The sequence below is a fragment of the Phyllobates terribilis genome, unplaced genomic scaffold (genome assembly GCF_046119375.1).
Source record: "Phyllobates terribilis strain yellow unplaced genomic scaffold, ASM4611937v1 Scaffold_1__5_contigs__length_1240528914, whole genome shotgun sequence".
In the NCBI taxonomy this organism is placed as follows: Eukaryota; Metazoa; Chordata; class Amphibia; order Anura; family Dendrobatidae; genus Phyllobates; species Phyllobates terribilis.
The window spans coordinates 701,651,011-701,666,665 of NW_027362761.1; the positions used below are offsets into that span (position 1 = coordinate 701,651,011).

At 44.7% G+C, this 15,655-nt stretch overlaps 1 protein-coding gene across 2 annotated transcripts in view; it reads right to left on the reverse strand.

Moving 5' to 3' along the window:
- LOC141273616 (serine/threonine-protein kinase PLK2-like) overlaps nucleotides 1-15,655 on the reverse strand; it is a 248,236-nt gene that overhangs the window by 107,284 nt on the left and 125,297 nt on the right. For both annotated transcript variants that reach the window (XM_073685702.1, XM_073685710.1), the window contains 2 exons: nucleotides 4,476-4,674; nucleotides 4,245-4,383 (listed from right to left, as the gene is read on the reverse strand). In XM_073685702.1, coding sequence (XP_073541803.1) covers nucleotides 4,245-4,383; nucleotides 4,476-4,674 — 338 coding nt within the window. The remainder of the gene's footprint in view (nucleotides 1-4,244; nucleotides 4,384-4,475; nucleotides 4,675-15,655) is intronic.

Below are 15,655 nucleotides of genomic sequence, written 5' to 3' on the forward strand. Positions count from 1 at the left end.
AATTACGCAAGTACAGATGCAGTCTTGCGGAATTGGCGTGTTCTAATGCAAGTCAATGGCGGCGAAAACGCAGCACTTCCGCAAAATAATTGGTAGTGCTGCGTTTTTTTCCGCAATGATAATCCGCAGCGGAAATCTCCGCAGCATGTGCACAGCATTGGGGGACATGGCAGGCCTTCTACCATGCGATTTTTAAGGCTATGTGCCCACGCTGCGGAAATGAAGCAGAAATTTTCTGCTTCATTTCTGCATGTCCTCTCCTGGATAAACGCATGTGGAATTCTGCACGCGTTTATCGTGCGTTTATCGCGCGATTTCCACATGCGGAATTGCCTTGTGTTTTTTAATGCACTGCAAAGGCAATTCCGCTTGCGGAAACGCAAAATTAATGAACATGCTGCGGATTTTTCCCCGCAGCAAGAACGCTGCGGAAAAATCCGCAACATGGACATTGAACTTGCGTAATCACATTGGGGACCATGGGGGGCGGATAACATAGTGTTTCACAAGCGTTTACGCTGCGGAAATTCCGCAGCATATCCGCTTGAAAAACGCTACGTGGGCACATACCCTTAGCATTTCTGCAGCGTTTTTGCCGCTGCGGAAATGGTTAAAAAATGCATCGTGGGCACACTGCCTTATGCACAGACTGCAAGCAAGCCAAATTCAAATGTTTGATTTTGATGTGCGAGTCTGATGTGTGACTTTCTTCAAACATCAGAATCACAATGACTTTTAGTCACCATGAGTATTTTCATGGTTGATCTCATAAGACAAGAAAAGCAATTGGGTAGTATCACTTGACTGGATAGTGCAATAGTAAGGCATAAGCCTCTGAAACTGCAGCATTAGGAGTTCAAATCCTGTTAGGAATAATTTTTATTTTTTAATCATGACTGTTCAGCATACAAACTACAGGGGTGTTTTACTTTTAATATCTGACACTCTGATTGTCATCCTGATGTGTTAAGAGTTTCAGACACGCTGTCTATTTGCATGGTAAATTACATAGACAAAGTAAATTGGGAGGCAATAATTTACTACATATCTCCAAGTGACTTTATATTTGCATAATTTCTTAAAGGGGTCTAATGATAAAATGTCTTTATTGTAAATTTTTATTTCCATCCACCCAAGTACTGGCTGCAAACTCCCAATTTACTTTTGCTAGGCAATTTACTATGCAAATAGACAGTGTGTCTGAAACTCTTAACATATCAGGATGACAATCAGAGTGTCAGATATTAAAAGTAAAACACCCCTGTAGTTTGTGTGCTTAATAGCCATAATAATAATAATAAAAAAAAAATCTTACTCTTATCGGGAGTTGAACTCTAACACTGCAGGTTCAGAGGCTGATGCATTACCATTAAGCTAGTCAGTCAACTGATACCAACTGATAGATTTTCTTGTCTTATGAGATAAACCATGAAAATACTCAGGTGACTAAAAGTCATTGTGATTCTGATGTTTGAAGAAAGTCACACATCAGACTCACACATCAAAATCAAACATCATTTGAATTTGGCTTGCTTGCAGTCTGTGCATAAGTCCGAATGAGTTTTAGACAAGTTTGTATTGAAAATCATATAACCAAATAGAACTCTTAGGGTTTCACAAGTGATTTTATAGCTCAGTGGTTAGTGCACTGGCTTTGGCACACAGAATTTTGGGTTCAAGTCCAATCAGCGAACAGTTTTTTTTTTTATTATTACAGTTGTAAAAGTCACTTGTCAAAGTAACTTGTCAGAATCACTCATCAAAATCACTCGTCAGAATCACTCATCAAAATCACTTGTCAGAATCAGTTGTCAAAATCACTCATCAAAATCACTTGTCAGGATCACTCATCAAAATCACTTGTCAGAATCACTCATCAAAATCACTTGTCAAAATCACTTGTCAGATTCACTTGTCAGAATCACTTGTCAGAATCACTTATCAAAATCAGTTCTCAGACAGGGTATTTAGCCTCAAACTGACATCATTCTGATGTTTAATTTTGATATCTGATCATGTCCTAAAATGGACACTGTACACTGTAATTGAGCACATCGCACAGTGACAAAAATATACTGTGCATCAGTTGGAATTGGCAATCGAGGCATACTCAATAGTGCAGCCCCTGAAATGAAGGTCACTTGATGATGCTTTGTTTGAGTGTTCCAGTATGCACTGGGATTCTCAAACAAAGTGTCATAAAAAATGAAGTAGTAGTTTAAAAAAAATAAAGCAGTTAGTGTGGTTAGAGACTTTTTAATTAAAGTATATTAGAAAGTAGACTAGATTATGGCATTAAATATGTATGTACATTACAGACCAAACGTTTGGACACACTTTCTCATTCAAAGATTTTTCTGTATTTTCATGACTTTGAAAATTGTACATTCACACTGAAGGCATCAAAACTATGAATTACCACATGTGGAATTATATACTTAACAAACAAGTGTGAAACAACTGAAAATATGTCTTATATTCTAGGTTCTTCAAAGTAGCCACCTTTTGCTTTGATGACTGCTTTGCACACTCTTGGCATTCTATTGATGAGCTTCAAGAGGTAGTCACCGGAAATGGTTTTCACTTCACAGGTGTGCCCTGTCAGGTATAATAAGTGGGATTTTTTGCCTTATAAATGGGGTTGGGACCATCAGTTGTGTTGTGCAGTAGTCTGGTGGATACACAGCTGATAGTCCTACTGAATAGACTGTTAGAATTTGTATTATGCAAGAAAAAAGCAGCTAAGTAAAGAAAAACAAGTGGCCATCATTACTTTAAGAAATGAAGGTCAGTCAGTCCGAAAAATTAGGCAAACTTTGAATGTGTCCCCAAGTGCAGTTGCAAAAACCATCAAGCGCTACAAATCGGCTCCTGACGATTTAATCTGTATAACAGCGCCATTCTGGCCATGCCTTTACTTTACATTGCTAAATCATGTTGACACGTTCTCTTTAATAGGATAAATCTCCATCTAGTATGGTTACATTATTGGGCAAATTGTATGCAATGTAAAATTGAAGAAGCCACGCAGGCGAAACGTGCGTTGAGGCGCCCTTTCATTTCATCTTCCCCTCTGAGCCCTCCATGCCACAACATGTCACTAGGTAATTATAGCATTATTTATACTATCATGATTACTGGACTCTAGGAATTGTTCCCATTATCATTGGGCGCCCTTTCCAGCTTTACCTGGTGACCATTAGTATCTATTAGGGCTTATGCTCTGTAGTTATTTATGCTTTGAATTGCTTACGTTATTTATCTCACACTTGTACATGTCTTTTTCAATTCAATGCATTCATATGTATGTGGCTATTGTAAGGGATCACATTGGGGGATCATGTCTCCTTCTTAGGGTTTTTTTCACCTCCCGTTTTTTCTGGTTATACCTCTCACTAGAACCACAAACCTGATATTATAATTTTTATGTTGTATTGTCATTTTTATTTAGAATAAAGATATTTGATATTTCTATTTTCTTTTTCTCCCCTGATTCTTTGTATGAGAGTTCCACCATCATATTCACCTATTTAGGTGACTGGTATAGGGTCTGTTCTCTTCTTTTTCTCTAGCTTTAATGTAAAATTATTGCTTATCTGTACATGCAATTTAAACAGCTATTGCTATATCAATTAGAATACTTGTCTTTATGTGGCAGACTGAGGTGGCAGGAATTATGTAAAAGTTAGAGTGGACTGTGTTACATAGATAAGAATGGGGGTTGCAGAAATAATCTGACACAGTGAGCTATGCTGCTTCCCAAACTCTGGAAAGATGGAAACAGTAAAGCTTGCTGAGATCTGCTTTTACTGAGATTCCAATTCACTTCAAAATATTTTGCTATAATGGCTGACTAGGATTTTGCTTATTACGACAAGGTTCTGGTTGAGGGCACCTCCAGAAAAAAAGGTGTAACCAAGGCACCAATAAATGACTAGCCCCACATCAAGTAAATGAGCCACTACATGAAGCATCACAAAATGTCCAACCAGACATCGAACTAACTTAGGACAGAATTCAGCAGATACTCTAAGATTGACATATTTTTCACCATATCTCCGACTGATTACTTTGATCCCTTTGCGTCATGGTGTTAGAATACACCATAATGTGTGTTTTTAGAAGTATATAGTAGCATCATCTTAAGGATTTAATTTAATGTTTTATTTTAGAAGTGTCTAGTATTTTTTTTTACAATCCAATAAACTAGTAGAGTATCCAATAAATTAATAATAGCTCTATACCTGAGCAGAATGACTTTTGGAAGACCCCTCTGTACAGTACTTTGGCTGCCTTTCTAAGGAACCTTGTGAGTTGGAGAGAAAAGGAGAAAGTGGGAGCTGTGTGGCACGTGGCAGAGGATAGCTTCTCAGGCATAAATCCCTGAAAATTAGGAAATATTAAGACAATAAAAAAGCCTCAGCTTCACATATTGCGTTCAAAACATTTCTTCACTATACAACTTTGTTTCGTACCTGGGTGAAAAATTCATGAGTGAGAATGTCCTCAATGTAAGGCCTACTACTGGGGCAGCTTGCAAGTAAAGAAATAATCAGTCTCCTGCCACTGAGTGATATGTAGGATGGCACAGGGAAGAAGCCCTCACAAATGAAGTAATACATCTCTTTTTGTGAGCGAGCTCTGAAAGGTGAGTATCCACAAAGCATAGTGTACCTGAAAATGAATACAAAAAAACCCTCTAAGATTATAGGATCAAATTCCCTTAATTTTAATAAAAAAAAACACTAAAAAACAACAAGCAATTGCAGTTTTATGTTGCCAATACCACCATCAACAGGATTGAATTTTGCTATACGAATCATAAGGGTCCGTTGAATGAAATGTAAGTAGCCAATTTATAAAACATTGCCCTGGATGAGAAGCATATTAAACTGGATGTATTTCTAGTCTAGTAAAAATGTGCCCTTAAAGATGTCAATTACTAGGGATGGTTATGAGATGTAACTATGTTTTTGATAAATATATCTCCATTTCTATTAATTGTGTGTACAGTAAAGTTAAAGGGAATATGTCACCACACTTATATTGCCTTCTCCGAGATATCAAACTACAAAGAAACAGTGTCACCACTGTGAATCTAAAAATGTTCATAGAAATCACCATTAAATGATGTCCAAACAATATAAATAGAATACATTAACCCCTTCTCGACATATGACATTCCGGTATGTCATATTTTCCGGGTGCTTCCTGCAAATGGCCATACCGGTACGTCATGGTGATTGCATAATAAACTATGTGGTCCATTTTCTTCTATTTCGCCTATTGAAAATTAAAAACTTGGGGCTAAAACAACATTTTAGTGGTAAAAATGTAATTATTTTGTTTTCACCGTCCAATAATATAACATTTTGTGACACGCCTGTGGTGTCAATATGCTCACTGTACACCTACATGAATTAATTGAAGGGTGTAGTTTGTAACACGGTGTCACTTATGGGGATTTCTGCTGTTCTGGCACCTCAGGGGCTCTGCCAATGTGACATGGCACAAAATTTGCACTCCGATATCACACATCTTCCCTTCTGAGCTTTGAACTGTGCATGAAATGTAGTTTTCGACCACATATAGGATATTGACAAAATCAGGAGAAATAGCATAACAAATTATGTTGTTCATTTTATCCTAATTTCCCTTTTGAAAATTAAAAACTTGGGGCTAAAACATTTTAGTGGAAAAAAATTAATTTTTAATTTCCACGGCCAAATGTTACACAATTCTGTGAATCATCTGTGGTTTTACAATGCTCACTACACACCAAGATGAATTCCTCAAGAGGTTTAGTTTACAAAATGGGGTCACTTGTGGGGGTTTCTGCTGTTTTTGGCACCATATCGGCTCTGTAAGTGAAACATAGTGTCCGTTATCTATTCCAGCCAATTTTGTTCTCCAAAAGTCAAATGGTGCTCCTTCTCTTCAGAGCCTTGCTATGTGCCCAAACAGTAGTTTTCCACCACACATAGGGTATCATTGTACTCAGGAAAAATTGCAGAACAAATTGTACAATCCATATTCCCCTGTTATCTTTGTGAAAATGAAAAATTTCGTGCTAAAGCATCATTTTTGTGGTAAAAATTAAAATTTTTATTTTTTCCTTCCACTTTGCTTTAATCCCTAAAGGGTTAATAAACTTCTTGAATGTGGTATTGAGCACCTTGAGGGGTGTAGTTTTTAAAATAGTGTCACTTTTGTGTATTTTCTGTCACATAGGCCCCTGAAAGTGACTTCAAATGTGATGTGGTCCCTAAAAAAATGTTTTTGTAAATTTTGTTGGAAAAATAACTTTTTAAACCAGCTAACTTCCTAACAAAATTGTAATGCACACGCCCGGACTGACTGGCGTGTGCGTGATTAGTGATTCCACTGTGCCATGAACCGGAGAGGGCCTGGAGGGGCGTAACTAAGTATCTGCCCGATCCGACCAAGGTCGCACGACGGCATACGACGCCAGTGCACCAGGGAGGAACCGAGCAGAGGGACCAGGGGCGACTCCAGGTCAGACCCCGGACACGGCTGTTGACGCACACCGGGGAATACAGGAACAGGCAGGCTAGAGTGCAGGCTGGGTAGGGTCCAGTACAAACTGGGAGACGGGTTCAGAGCCGCAGATGCGGTAATCAAACAGAGCAAAGTGAAACAGCAGGTGTGGTAGACAAGGCCGAGCAGAGCAAAACCGCAGACGCGGTGGACAAGGCCGAGCAGAGCAAAACCGCAGATGCGGTGGACAGGGCTGAGCAGAGCAAAACCGCAGACGCGGTAGACAAGGCTGAGCAGAGCGAAACTGCAGACGCGGTAGACAAGGCTGAGCAGAGCGATACCGCAGACGCGGTAGACAAGGCTGAGCAGAGCAAAACCGCAGACGCGGTAGACAAGGCTGAGCAGAGCAAAACCGCAGACGCGGTAGACAAGGCTGAGCAGAGCAAAACCGCAGACGCGGTAGACAAGGCTGAGCAGAGCAAAACCGCAGACGCGGTAGACAAGGCTGAGCAGTGCAAAACCGCAGACGCGTTGGACAGGGCTGAGCAGAGCAAAACCGCAAGTGCGGTGGACAAGGCTGAGCGGGCAGGAACCGCCGAAGCGGTAAGTAAGACAGGACAGAGATAAATCGCCGACGCGGTAAACAAAGACAAAGCAAAGGGGACAGGGCTCTGTTCACACGGAACAGACTGGAAAAGAAAGGCAGAACCAGATACACACAAGTTACTTGCAAAGAAGTAGCAAAAGGACTCCAACTCACAAACGGAAGTACAATGACAACAAGTAGAAGTTAGGTGCAGGTTCAGACTCTACAGAAAAAGGGAGCAAACGGACATAAAGATAAAACAGGTAAGAAGCTAGGAGACAGTTCAGACAAGAACAGTTACTGCAACAAAATGCAGGAACGAGCCTAGGTAAAGCCAAGTGCTGGTTCAGACACTGCAGAAAAAAGGAACAAATGGACATAAAGACAAAACAGGTAGGAAGCTAGGAGACAGTTCAGACAGGAACTGTACAGCAACAAATACAGGAGCGAGTCTGGGTATGCGGCCCCCAGAGGGCGAGACGAACAAGCTAGGAGCGTGTTCAGACAGGCCTGGAAATACAGCCTCAGGAAGGCAGACAGACAGCTGGCTAGAATACACAGACAGGACACAGTTCAGACACGGGAACTGATACCGATAGGCAGGAAACATAGACAGGACCTGGCATGTCAGCGACCAGAAGCCAACTGACAGAACAAGATGCTCAGGCATGGATTCCAAGGAGGAGCTGGGTTAAATACCAGGTGACAGACAGCAATAGGCAGAGGACGCATTAGGGGTGTGTCTGCAGCAGCTACAAGAATCAGGAAGTTCGGCGGGCGTCGCCCTAAGCAGCAAGAGCAGAGCAAAGCAGACAACATGGAAAGAAGCCAAAGTGGCAGTCTGGACTGGAGATCAAGTGCGCGCTCTTGCACAGTGGGAGATGGACCACTATGCAAGGACGCCGCCAGGTATGTTACAAAAATAAATGTTTCAAATGTGATGCTGATGTAAAGTAAACATGTGGTAAATGTTATTTTTTAATTATTTTGTGTGGTATAACTATCTGTTTTAATGTCCTAAAAATTCAAAGTTTGAAAATTGCACCATTTTAAAAAATGTCAAATTTTTCAATATTTTCATAAATAAACTCAAATGTTATCTAGCAAAATTTACCACTAACATGAAGTACAACATGTCATGAAAAACATTCTCAGAATCACTGGGATATGTTAAATTGTTCCAGAGTTATTACATCATAAAGTGACACCGGTCAAAATTGTAAAATTTGGCCTGTTCAGGAAGGTGGAAGCTGGCTGGGGAGTGAAAGGGTTAAAGAAGATGTAGTTATAAAAAAAGGCAGTAGTCACAGGGTTAGTGCAAAAAAATAACATAAAAGATTACGTAATTAAGAATATAATGCATGTTTCTCAAAATATCACTATAAAAGCTGAAAACGCAAAGTGTAACAACACTAAGTGCCGATACACCATTAAGATATGAAAAAATACAGCTGCACAATCAAAATACTTAGTGAAATAAGAACCTATATCTGCTGATAAAGACCACAAATCTTATTTCACTTTTGATTCTTCTGGGGTCACAAATAAACTTCACTGTTGCACAATTTTAAATCAATGAGTGGCCTATTATATGTTGTTAAAGTTGGATTTTAAAAGCACTTGGAGACTAGGGCTATGTTCACACTTGTATTTGGACACTGTCTGTTCTGCAAAAAGGAATGAATGTCTTAAACGGATATCTTGCATAACGGAAGCAGTGAGGACCCCAGAGATTATTAAGAGGTCTGTTAGGGTTCCGTTATGTCTCAATTTTTAGAACAACAGAAAAAGTGTTTTATGCAGAACTTTTTCCACTTTAAATGATACATACAGTAGTGTTAAAAATAATAGCAGTCCAATATGACTAACCAGATCAATCACTGTTTTTGGTATAAATTCTATTACCACATCAAACAGTTTAGCAGTTGGTGCAGTAGATTCTAAGAAAACCAACAGATTCAGCATTCATGATCTGCATGTTTTTGGGTCTGTGTATTTGAATAATTAATTAATTATAAGGGGCTTGTGTTAAAAATAATAGCAGTGTGGAGTTCAATTAGTCAGGTCAATCATTCTGTGAAGAAACAGGTGTGAATCAGGCCCAATGTTAATTTTTTGTTATTTTCTGTAAATTAGTTAAACATTATATACATTTCTCTTCATGTGTTGAATTAGAAAAGTTTGCAATGTTCCCAATGCGTGGAAATAAAACTAGTATAAAGATTTTGTGCTTAACTCATGTTTTTGAACACCTATTATTTGACCACTACTGTAACAGAACCCAGATGGTCACATAACAACCAATTGGGTCCCTCTGCTTCTGTTTACATCAGTTATGCAACAATATGTTGGAACAATAATTCCATTTGTTCCTCAATACGGAACAGACAAACAAAATGTCAAAACATAAACGTGAACATAGATCAGAGTTATGGACCCAAAACAAGATGCATTATTGCAAACTCCTTCCCCTTCCAAGCGTTACAAAAGGAGAAGGAGCGAGGAGTATCACTTGTGGTAAGTTTACGCGTGTGCCAACTTGTGATAAGTTCCATTTCTTTGGGTTTATTGTGCACTAGTAGTGATGAGCGAGTATGCTCTGTTAACCCTTTCAGCGAGTATGCTCGGGCGAACACCGAGTATCTTCCCGGTGTGCGGGTGTTATGTTTCAGTCTCTCTGTGTGCATGATTTGCGACTGTTTGACAGCTTTAATACATGTGAGGAATGTCTTCTTCTTAGGCATTCCTCACATGTATTAAAGCTGTCAAACAGTCGCAAATCATGCACACAGAGAGACTGAAACATAACACCCGCGCACCAGGAAGATACTCGGTGTTCACCCGAGCATACTCGCTGAAAGGGTTAACAGAACATACTCGCTCATCACTTTGCACTAGTGATGAGAGAGCATGCTCGCTACTGCTCGGTGCTCTCCCGAGCATCTCACTGCTCGAGATGCTCGGCGCTCGCCGAGTATTTCCGGGGTAACTCGGTGGGAGCTCAGGTCCCCTCCCTGCATGTTTGGCGCTCTTTACAGAGCCAATGAACATGCAGGGATTGTCTGCCACACACTGTAATGCCGCAGCCATGTTGGTTGTGGCATTACAATGATTGGCTGGCCACACAGTGTCATCAGGTCTATATCAGGCCTGGCGCCGCCATGCTCGTCACAGTCACTCCGGAATCAGATAGTGTAGGGAGAGGTGCTGATGAGCTTGGGAGGGATTTGCTTGTTTCTAGTTAGTGTAGGTATACCAAACTACAGGGTGGACCATTTATATGGATACACCTAAATTAAATGGGAATGGTTGGTGATATCAACTTGCTGTTTGTGGGACATTAGTATATGGGAGGGGGAAAACTTTTCCAGATCTGTGATGACCATGGTGGCCATTTTGAAGTCAGCCATTTTGGATTCAACTTTGTTTTGTTCAATGGGAAGAGGGTCATGTGACACATCAAACTTATGGAGAATTTCATAAGAAAAATAATGGTGCAATTGGTTTTAACATAACTTTATTCTTTCATGAGTTTTTTACCCTGTCCATTGTGCATGCGAAGATGCCTCCTGCCCTGCACCTGTTGTTGCACACTCTCAAGTAGCAGCATCAGGAAGCACGTCCACGTCCTTGTCCCAGTGCAGCGTTCAGTTGTCCATACCCCACTCCTTGGAACGCAAGCGCAAATACGCAGCCAAAGCTCCACAGGCCACACTACTAAATTTCCACATTTCGCGACTGCTTGCACTCAAAATGTTGCTTTTTAGGCTCGTGGAGACGGAAGCATTCCGTAACCTGATGGTGGCGGCCGTCCCTCGGTACTCGGTCTCAAGCCGCCACTATTTCTCCCGGTGTGCCGTCCCCGCATTACAGAAGCACGTGTCCTAAAACATTAGCCGTGCCCTCAACAACACAGTTACAGGGAAAGTCCACCTAACCACGGACACGTGGACAAGTGCTTGTGAGCAGGGATGGTACATCTCGCTGACGGCACACTGGGTTAACATAGTGGAAGCCGGGACCCAGTCGGACCTTGGGAAGGAACACGTCCTCCCGACGCCAAGGATTGCAGGCCCTAGGTCAATCAGAGTTGCTCCCACAGTCTACAGCTCCTGCACCTCAGCCTCCTCCTCCTCTTCAGCCTCCATCTCCAAAATGACCACATCAGTCACAAGCTGAAAGCACTGCAGCACTGCCTAGGCCAAGTGGCAACAGGCTGTGCTGAAGCTAATATGCATATTAGCACAATGCTGAAGAGTTTTGGACAGCTCTGAAAGAGCAGGCAGATCTGTGGCTCACACCACTGAACTTGGCCGGAACCTGGTGGCGGCTCTGAGGCGAGGCGAGCTCACACACGTATCATGCCTGACCCATGTGCTTAACCTCGTGGTTCAGCGGTTTCTCAAATCCTACCCGGAGCTGCCAGATCTGCTTGTTAAAGTACGCCACCTGTGTGCCCATTTTAGAAAGTCACCTTTCGCCGCCGCCGCCGCCCTTGCCTTGTTTCAGCAGCATTTGCAGCTTCTGGCTCACAGACTGGTGTGTGATGTCCCCACGCGTTGGAACTCTACACTGCAGATGTTGGGAAGGATTTGTGAGCAGAAGAGGGCAGTTGTTGAGTACCAGCATCAACAAGGCTGTCGGTATTCAGTTCAGACTCCACACATAAGACCTCAGGACATGGATGTCAGACATATGTACCATCCTCCAAAACTTTGAGGACTCCATCAAGATGGTGAGTGGCAATGACGCCATAATTAGCGTCACAATCCCGCTTCTCTGTCTTCTGAAACGCTCTCTACTCACAATCAAAGAGGATGCATTGCAGGCGGAGCACGATGAGATGGAGCAAGGAACCATACAGGGTGATTACACACAGCCCAGCCTCATCTCATCCCAACGTGGATTGGGTGACAATGTGGAAGAGGAGGAGGAGGAAGAACAGGAGCTAGTTTCATGCGCTATAGACTGTACTACCTGCACAACTGTCATACCGTCTGTTCAGCGTGGATGGCCTGAGGACAGGGAGGAGGAGGAGGAGGAGAGCATGGTCACTCGTCCTTTTGGTGAGGAAATGGAAGTCTTGCCTGTTAAACTCAGCCAAGTCTGCCAGACTGCTATGTTACGCTGCCTTTCCCATGACCCTCGCGTTCTCAAAATTTTGGGTAACAGTCATTACTGGTTGGTGACACTTCTAGACCCATGCTACAAGGAGAATTTTATATCTGTTATTCCTGAGGCAGATAGGTCTACAAAAATGGGGCTGTACCAGAAGGCCCTTGTTGCGGAACTATTAAAAAAAATCCCATCTGAAAACGCTGGTGGCAGAGGGCACACTTCGTTGGACAACCAAGGACTACAGGCGAGAGAGACACAACTCCAATCCAGCAGAGATAGGGGAACACTGTCAAAGTTCTGGGAGAATTTTCTCAGCCCCTCCCATCGCACAGGCCCTGAGGCGTGGGGTACTCTCTCACAAGGAGTGCAAAGTTTGGGAAGATGCTGAGGGAGTACCTTGCCGACCGTACCAACATCCTCCGTGATTCCTCTGTGCCTTATAATTATTGGGTATCCAAGGTGGATACATGAAATTAACTGGCTCTCTACGCCTTGGAGGTCCTGGCCTGCCCTGCCGCTAGCGTTTTATCAGAGCGGGTTTTTAATGCCGCTGGTGGAATTATAACTGATAAGCGCATCCGACTCTCAACTGAAAATGCTGACAGGCTGACTCTCATAAAAATGAACAAGGGCTGGATTGGGCCAGACTTCTCAACACCACCGAATGATAGCAACGTAAGGCTAAATGCCCACGATGCAGAAATGCTCCGGACTTTTCCTGAGCGTTTCTGCATCTCCCTGGCAGAAAAAATGAATGTAGATTTTACATGCATTTTTCCTGCCAGGGACAAGCGTAAGTGAAGTGTTTTGATCATGCGATTTCGCATGCGGGTTGTCAAGCGCTATCCAAGCGATTTTAGCATCACTTGGAAAGTGCTTGACAAATTGTAGCATCGGCGTCTCTGCCCCCTGCCAAGCAGAGATGCCGTCCCACTCACCTCCTCGCTCCCTGCGCTCCCCGCTCTGCGTTCTCCAGTGCTCCTCTTCCTGCTGCCGTTGCGCGCAGCTCCCCGGGCACTGTGCTTAGGGCGCGCGCTCCCTCCCTCTTAAAGGGGCCGTGCGCGCCGTCCTAAGGAGTCCCCGGCCAATAGCCGAGGATCTTCCCATATATAAGGCACCTCCTCCAAAATGGAGGTGCCCGAGCAAAAGTTGTTGCACAGTGTTTCTGACCTCTGCTTCAGCCCTCAGGTCCCGCTGTTAGCCTGACTACCAGTCTTGCCCGCCAGCCTGTTACCTGCCTGTTACCTGCCGTGCCTGCCAGCCCGCTCACCTGGGAGCACTTGCCTGTTGCCTGCCTGTTACCTGCTGTGCCTGCCAGTCCGCTCACCTGGGAGCACTTACCTGTTGCCTGCCTGTTACCTGCCGTGTCTGCCAGCCCGCTCACCTGGGAGCACTTGCCTGTTGTCTGCCTGTTACTTGCCGTGTCTGCCAGCCCGCTCACCTGGCAGCACTTGCCTGTGACCTGCCTGTTACCTGCTTGTTACCTGCCGTGCCTTCCCGGAGGCTCCTGCCGTCACTTGCCGTGACCTCCTGCCAGCCCACCTAGAGACTCCTGCCATCACTTGCCGTGTCTACCTGATAGCCTACCTGGAGGCTTCTGCTCGCCAGCCTGCCTGCTGTGCCTACCTGCTATTCCGGTCAGTCCCTGCCATCTGTACCATGGGAGTCACCTGCTCCCTTACAAGGTCGTCCCCAGAGTAGCACCTGGTCCCTCGGCTCGGTCCCTCCCTGGTCACGGAGTCGTTAGCCGCCGTACGACCAGGGTCGGTCCGGGATGATACTTAGTTACGCCCCTCTGGGTCCCTCCTTGCACCGTAGCACAGAGGTTCCACCCCCCGGATCTGTAACAGTTTGCTCGGGCCATGGAACCCGGTGGCCCTCAAACCCCCTCGCTTACGGACTTGTACCAGGAGGTTTCTCGTCAGAGATCCCAACAAGAAACCATTCTGAACTACCTGCGGAATGTCAACTCCCGACTGGACACGCTGTCTGTCCCACCTGTATCCACCTCGAGTCGTGTGACTTCCGCTACGGCAGCACCACTGCCCACCAATACCACGGCATCCAGCCCTGGACCCCGGCTCTCGGCACCTCCACGTTTTGCTAGCAACCCCGCCTTAGCTGGAGGTTTCATAAACCAGTGCACCCTGCACTTCGAACTCTTGGCATATCAGTTCATCTCCGACCGGGCCAAGGTGGCATTCATCATGTCCCATCTCACTGGGGAATCATTGGCATGGCTAAATCCCCTGTGGGAGAGAGGGGATCCCGTGGTGTCCGACCTATCGTCTTTCCTCGCTGCTTTCCTGAAAGTCTTCGATGAACCAGGACGAAAATCCTCTTCAGCCTCCTCTCTGCTACGTCTCCGCCAAGAGAGTCTCACCATGGGCCAATATGCCATACGGTTCCGTACCCTCGCTTCTGAGCTTGCCTGGGACAACGAGGCTCTGGTGTCCGTCTTCTGGGAGGGTCTTTCCGGTTGGATTAAGGACGAGTTTGCCTGTTGGGACATTCCTACCACCCTGGATGACTTAGTGTCACTAGCTACTCGGATTGACATCCTTTTCCAAGAACGTACCAAAGAGACTACCCGGGAGAGAAAGTTTCCTCGCCTTGCTCCTACTTTCCAGAGACCTGCCTCTCAACCAGTCACTCCCCGGGAGCACTCACCCGAAGCTATGCAGATCGACCAGACCAAGATGGTCAAATCTTGGCAAGAGTCACGCTGAGCCGAGGGGAGCTGTTTCTATTGTGGCAGTAAGGAGCACTTCATCCGTTCCTGCCCGGAGAAGCCGGGAAACTCCAGTGTCTAGGACCGCTTGGAGAGGTCGTCCTAGGCAAAAGTAAGCCCTCTCCGTCCCTGACTTTGTCTTTCTCTATCTCCTGGGGAGAGAACCGTCACTTTGAAATTGCTCACCTGGATTCTGGAGCTGCTGGAAACCTCATTTCCCAGTCCCTGGTAGAGAGATACCGGATTCCCACCAAACCTCTGGCTGAACCATTGTCAGTTGCCTCCATGGATGGAAGACTCCTTCCGGTGACCATCCTGCTCATCACTGAACCCATAACCCTGCAGGTGGGAATGCTGCACTCTGAGAAGATCTCCTTCCATGTGCTGCCCGGACTCTCTTACTCCCTATTGCTAGGTCTACCCTGGCTCCAGACACATGAACCCGTGCTGAACTGGCAATCCGGTGAAGTACTCCGGTGGGGGCAGGACTGCCATAGGACCTGTCTGGTTCCGGTTCGACCGGCTCGTCCTCCACCTACCCCGGCTAATTCATCCGGTCTTCCGACACCTTACTGGTCCTATGCAGATGTCTTCGGTAAAAAGGAAGCAGAGACACTTCCACCTCATAGGCCATATGATTGCCCGATCGACCTGGTACCCGGCGCCACTCCACCCCGTGGGCGTATTTACCCGTTGTCGTCGGCTGAAACCCGGGCCATGTC